This window comes from Neolamprologus multifasciatus, chromosome 12 (genome assembly GCF_963576455.1).
Source record: "Neolamprologus multifasciatus chromosome 12, fNeoMul1.2, whole genome shotgun sequence".
NCBI classification, from domain to species: domain Eukaryota; kingdom Metazoa; phylum Chordata; class Actinopteri; order Cichliformes; family Cichlidae; genus Neolamprologus; species Neolamprologus multifasciatus.
In genome coordinates, this window is record NC_140450.1 from 21,691,157 (window position 1) to 21,698,053 (window position 6,897).

Sequence of the window (6,897 nt, forward strand, 5' to 3'; positions counted from 1 at the left end):
GCCTAACCCATCTAAAACAGTTGCAACTTTTTTACAACATTGTTTAAAGCAAATCACCTCAGCTACTGCACAGCAGGAAGGACTTGCGCAATTTTGGTTAATTTACCAAATTTTGGTTTGGTAAATCTGTCTTCAAAATTGTTTGACGGCCAAGGGTATTAGACTAAAACAAGATTTCACACTGTTAAAAAGAGTTGCTTGATAAGATTGAAAAAATCAGATGAATGAGATCTACCATATAAAAAAATTAACTAATTACTACTATTCACAAACATTCAAAAATAAGCTTTACATAACTTTATTCAGCTCTACAACTCAGAGAAAAAAACTGGCAGTTTGCAAAAAATAATATTGTAACATTTTATAATAATAACTATTTATAACAGAAGTAGGAAAAGTATTAAATGCTTTGACTGTTGTTGCACTTTGAACAATGCAAAATACAGTGCACCATGATAATTAAGGCGTAAGTAGCTGTACAAAGTTAATGAGCGACCTGACCTGCCCATTAAATCACATGCAGTGCAAAAGTCTTATTTATGCCCAGTATATAAAGTCCAGTATATAGGTGACTAAATGATAAATACTGCATACATTAACAATTTCATTTTAATAAAAAAAATGTTCAAGACATAATAGGGGTGGTCTAATGTCAAATCTGTACCTACACAGGTTTAGTTTATAACTAAATAACTCACTAATTGACCATTTAGCATTTAGTCAGTTATTTTGCATCAGATTTGTCTGGGAAAAGGAGTGAGTATGATGGAGGAGCTCCATCTGATTGAGACAGGAAGTCTACATTCATCACTGGTGCAGAAGGCAGCATGTTGTACGCAGGAGGTACTGGAGATTGAATAGAAGGAGATGGCTGGCTCTCAAGGGCAGATGGGGGTTGGTGAAATTGTTGGGGTGAGGGTGGGTAAAATTGTTGTGGTGCTGTTGGGGGTGGTGGCGGGTGCAGGACAGAAGATAATGAAGATGAAAATGGAGTTCCATATGGCGAAGGCACCTGTGGCACTGGGTTATTGTAGCTTCCAAACATGTGTGTTGGCTGAGAAGATTGCACACCCGCTGGTCCACCATATACAGCAGGGTTATTTGGGTATACAGGTGGTGGTGCTGAATAGCGTTGGACTGAACTGCCTGAATGTGGAGACATAGGTTGAAGGCCCATGGGCATTGTGGGGGGAGGGAAGTCACTGTTGCTTGGACCCCCAATAGCACCTGTTGGATAGGGACCTACAGCCAAGTCAGGAGGTAAAATGACCACTGGGCACAGAACCTCTGGATCAAAAGCAAAGCTGATGTCCAGATATACCTAGGAGAAAGGAAAATATATGTAAATCTGTCTCATTAGTACATGATGCTTTTATTTTTACACTGGAAAAGCAACAAGAGAACATCTGAAAGCCACTTCCTCAATGATATTCATTGCTGTTCACACAGTCAATTACAAATGGCTCTGTCATGCATAAATCATAATATCAATTCCCACAAAAATTAAAGTTTTGCTTTAGATACAGTACTACATACCTTTAAACAGTATTCCACTGAGATAATATCACAGTTCTGGATTGTCAGCATGTAATCACTAGGAATCTTTATTTCACATCTGAGCTCCTTCCGTGTTTTTGGTTTAATACAGTTGTCAGCAACTTTATGGCAAACTGTATTCTCATGTTTGGTTCTGCCATTGGCACGGTACACGACTTTCTGTATTAAGCTAAATTTCGGTGTCATGTCACTGGATGAAGAATTGTCAACTTTAGCAAGAACCACTATTGTTTCACCTGTAAAAAAAAAATTGATTTTAAATACAATTGTCTTTACATTTTTCAGTTGACTAAAGTGCCATTGTCTAATATACACCAGAAAGTCACAACACCCTATTACTTAAAGTCAAACTATTGGAAAGGAATTTCTGAAAGTGCAAGTTAGGCAACATCCCTACATTTCTCATTTCTTAAGAGTACAGGCTTAACTTGCAGTTGTATTAACACTGTGGCAAATAGGTTTCCCTGGATGCCAAATGATCAAGTTGGCCTTCGGGGCACTGGAATGGACAAAATACATTAAATGAAGCAGATAACATATTAATATCTCTTTACTTACAAGATGCCAATAAATTGGATAGTTTCTACATTATGGGAATGAAAAGTTTGTCAACTATGATCTCAATAGTCTTTTTGCATCCTCCATTATTAGCTAATTTATTGAACTCTGCCTATGTTCAACCACACAAAAATATTTTTTGGTATAGTGAGAAAAGAGTATAAAACAAATTGAGACCTACAACATTTGAAAATAAATTTTAATACCTGCTGCGTAACCAATCCTGTCCACAGTTACATCCATGTGTACGTGTCCTTTTGAGAAAAAACCCATCTCTTTGTTTGTTGAACCAACTTGCGGTGACTACAGTGGAATAAACAAGCAAAACAATTATTCTGACACAATTCCATAATCAAACAATATTTTTCATGGTTTACAGGTGCTAAAATTTATATTTTACTATATTAATTCATCAGAGGATCTAACATTCACGTTGCGATGGATGCCTTGGGGAACAGCTTGGGGTTAGTATCGTGCCCAAGGTTATTTGGCATGCAGACTAGAGCAGCCAGGAATTAAACCACCAACCTTCTGCTTAGTAAATGACCTGCTCTACCTCCAGAGCTACAACCAACCACCCCAGAGGATCTTTTTTTGACCTGCAGATTATGGGGTGGGTTATTTGTGAAATAAGGCTCATTTCAGCGCATTTAGCAAACCCTTAACTGTTGTGAGTCCTAAGAGGCCTGGCAGAAAGCAGAAGACAGTTGGTGTTTTGGGGGCCTGGGTATAAACCTCTTTCTTGTGGGGCAGGGCATATTATTCTGCTGTGGGGAGACCACTGCTATCGGGATTGCCTTGCCGAAGGCATATGCTGGGTCTTTAGCATGGTTATGATACGTTGGTGTGTATTACAAGGATAGCAGCACTGCATTATGACAAGATTATCAATTCTATTCATTTCACCTGTCACTGGTTTAACTGATGGAGCTGGATCTACCAGGTAACACTTTAAACGGAATGCACCGGTCATTACTGTTAATAATTAGAGCTGAGTCTTTTGGATTGTTAACATTTCTGCTGGGAAACATTTCACCTCCATTACAGTGTGTTCGTGGATAGTTCTCAGAGCTGTATTGCCTACCTTGAACAAATGAAAGTAGAATTATCTGGCCAATAATGGCCATTATTTGAAACAACCATTGTTTTTCTCTTATATGAACCCTCCAAGAAGTGCTACGTCTACAAGAAGAACGGTTCACACTGAGTGCATACCACGTAGCGGGAGAATACACAACATATCAAAGATGGCTGAATGCATTTTTAAATACTGTACACACCATCAGAGAATGAAGGTTTGGAACACATTTGGAGACAAATTTGATCTCCTTCTCTGCTGTACTGTTCATCCTCCAGCTCCTTAACAGTTTTGCTTCTAGCTTGTAGACAATTTTTCCATGAGTCCCTCTGAAGGATGAAGGCATGCTTCTGTGTAGGGAAACAGCAGACTTTAAGTTATGCAATGTCAAGTGAAATAACATCATGTTTCCAATGCATGTACACATTCAGCAGTCAAGTTATGAGGTACACCTTACTTGTGATGGTTTGAACCCCTTTTGTTTTCAGAACTGCCTCAGTTCTTTGTGGCACAGATTCAACAACATGCTGGGATTATTCCTTGGAGATTTTGGTCCATTATGCTATAGTGAACTCATAATGTTCAAAAAACCAGGTTGAGACGATATGAGCTTTGTGACATGGTATCTCACAAGCTGGAAACAGCAATGTGGTTATAAACGGATGGATATGGCCAGCCACAATACTCAAGTAGCCTCTAATGATTGTCAGCTCAAGCTAAGGGTTCCAAAGTGTGCCAAGAAAATATCCCTCAAGCCATTACACCAGCAGCAGCAGCATGAAATGTTGCTAAAGAAGGATGAATTCTCAGTTGATAGGTGTGGCTTCTGCTGCTGTAGCCCATCTACTTCAAAGTTCAACGTGTTGTACATTCAGATACTCTTCTTATACGCTTGTTGTAATGAGTGATTTCTGAGTTACTTTTCATATCAGCTCAAAGCAGCCTTTTCATTCTCTTCTGACTTGACATGAGCAATTTTCACTTAGACAACAGCTGCTAACTGGATATTTACTCTGTAAACCCTAGAGATGTTGTATAAGAACAACTCAGTAGATACTGAAAAAATACTCTGGGACAAACAAAGATGCCACATTTAAATTCACTTAACTCATCTTTCTTCGCTTCAAACTTCAACACATCGCCTTAACCATATCTACATGCCTAAATGCCCTGAGTTGATGCTATTTTATTGATCCACTTTTTGTGTTTGTTCAAATCACTGTTAAAGTGTAAATTCAAACCATTGTTTTGGTCAGCTGACTAACTGTACTTACCCTGGTGGTATTTGGAAACTGAATCTGTAGACATGAATCCCTTGGGGCAAAACCGTTTCTGAAAATGAAGGAAAATGAAGTATTGTAAAATTTTCAAATACAGGTACATAACGATTACTATTCAATACTATTTAGTATTACAAGTTTTGTCCTCTACATTCATGTGACTCCTGTAATTTACTTAGACACTTTACAGTCGGCTTTAACCATGAATAAACAGATAAAACAAGGAGAAATTAGATGCAAATGTAAATAAAGATTTCTATATTGGGCTTCTAATACAGTCTATGACTCCAGTTTGACCAACTAACATACTTAAACGCTCATGTTTCCTATCGAAATTATATTTCAAAATGTTAAATATACACAAAATTATGTAAAATAAAAACAAGCAAAAAAAAACAGATAAATGTTTAAGTGTTAAGTTGATAGTAGGTTTGTCCCTAAAGTACAAAAGAAAGGTATGCTTAAGAACAGGTGTCTTTTTTTAACATGTAATATATTGATAAATAGACTGTAGTTAACAGAATTCATAAAGGGGTTATATAGAAAATAAGGAAAGAACCATTTTTTTTACATGTGCATTATTGTACTTACTGTTTTTTCTAAAGTATAATCAACCCATTTCTTTTGAGTCACTTGAACTTTCTTCACAGAACACAAATTATAAATTAGAACTTCAACACTAACAATTAAATATATACAAGTATTTAATATAACATGTTTCGTTTCCCATTCACGTGTATTTTGTTTGAGAAACGTGTCTTTGAAATGTTATATTTTTTTTTTTGCAAAGAAGAGAAAGAAATAAAATACATTCATCCCCAGGGGAAATTTCTCAAAATCCAGCAGTATCCAAGAACACACGAAACATACAATGAATACTAATACCAATAAATGCCAATAAATACACAGTTAAAAGTTAACTATGTTAAAACTAACTAACTAACTATGTTAAAAATACATCTTTAATGTCAATGAGACTTTTTAACTCGATAAATAGAGAACAAAATTACTTTGCCAAAAATTGATAGCTCCTTCTACACTTGCAACACTAAAGATTAATTGAATACATTTAATTCTTTGTTGTTGTTTCGTTGTCGGGTTTTTGTTTTGTTTTTTTGCAAATACATTTACAATACATTGCAAAAACAAACATTTGCAAGAAGACTGTAGTGTGTTACATACCGCTGGCGCTCTCTGGGATTAAAAATTCCTTTAGTTTGAAATATCTTGTGTGCGCAGAGTACGTATGAGTATGGTCACCGCTCTTCTGAGACCACCGGACGTTAGCGTCCCCTTTCGCCTTGATAAACAGGCTTTGAAGTGAGGTTTCCTTGGATAAGGCCAGAGTTACAGTCCCTGTTATAGTGTCTCCCTCCGAAAAAGTCACGAATTCATTCACTGCGTCATATGCGACAGTAAAGCTTTCAACTGAAGGCATCGTAGCAAAGCGATTCAGGCACAATAATATGAAAAAAATAAAAGACTGTTACTACTCAACAAACGTTTCCACTACACGGTACTCCTTGGCCGAGACACTATGGCGTTTGTCGTAAACTGTGGTGGGAAGAAGACCACGCCCAGGAGGGTCGTTACTGCTGGAAGACCTCTACTGCCATCCGCTGTAGAACGGAGAGAGTAGTCCCAGGAAGCTGGATTGTGAGGAAGAGGAAGATTCCCTGTTCCCTGTTTTTAAAGCGCATTAGTTTCCTTCATAAATACAGGTCCGCTGACAGGGAACTCTAGCACACACGCACTTTCTCAGGAATCCTTCAACAACTGTCAGTAGCAATCAGTAGTGGTCATTAGGGTAGCCAGTAATGTTGCTAATAAAACAGCAGCTTTTCATATACCACATTTAATTGAAAACAAATGATTTTCAATAAGTCTGAACAGTTTCACAGTTCAACTTTCATTTCGCCATCGTGTCCACAATTACTTTATAGTTACATGAGTGTTGCTTTGCATATCAATTTCAAGATTGTATGATTTTTGCAAATTTTAGTTAGGTTTTATTTCCGTGATATTAAAAAATGAAAACAAACTTAAAATGCAATCTTATTTTTTTTTAAAAGCTGTTTTCTAATACCATTTTTTCTCTATTGTCATCCTTTCCACCGGGCTCAGGGAAACCTTCCTTTTCCTCTCTTTTTTTCTGTCATCTTCTTTCTTGTCTTCTTGCTCACTACCTGCAACATAGACGGACCCTCTGCTGGAATGAAACATACAGGTTTGATGTTAGCTTCTTAAACTGCTGACAGCCTAATACACACCATAATAACTGTAAATAGTTTCATTGTCTTGATTTCTGTTTTGATAATTCTTAAAACGTATTTGTGTCTATGACACTATAACACTATAATAATAGTACCTTGGCTGAGTACACCTAATAGCAGTATATTAAAATGCATTGCTTTAAACTAGGTT

At 36.9% G+C, this 6,897-nt stretch overlaps 1 protein-coding gene across 1 annotated transcript; it reads right to left on the bottom strand.

Annotated features, from left to right (window-relative positions):
• Nucleotides 1–282: 282 nt before the first annotated feature.
• On the bottom strand, nt 283–6,641 carry LOC146506957 (arrestin domain-containing protein 3-like). Its single transcript, XM_085180494.1, has 7 exons — nt 6,560–6,641; nt 5,656–6,092; nt 4,468–4,525; nt 3,396–3,543; nt 2,322–2,418; nt 1,537–1,793; nt 283–1,321 (listed from the first exon to the last, which is right to left on the bottom strand). Exons 2-7 carry the CDS (start codon nt 5,909–5,911, stop codon nt 725–727), a joined length of 1,413 nt encoding a protein of 470 aa, XP_085036620.1. The 5' UTR covers nt 5,912–6,092; nt 6,560–6,641; the 3' UTR covers nt 283–724.
• Between the last annotated feature and the right edge of the window lie 256 nt (nt 6,642–6,897).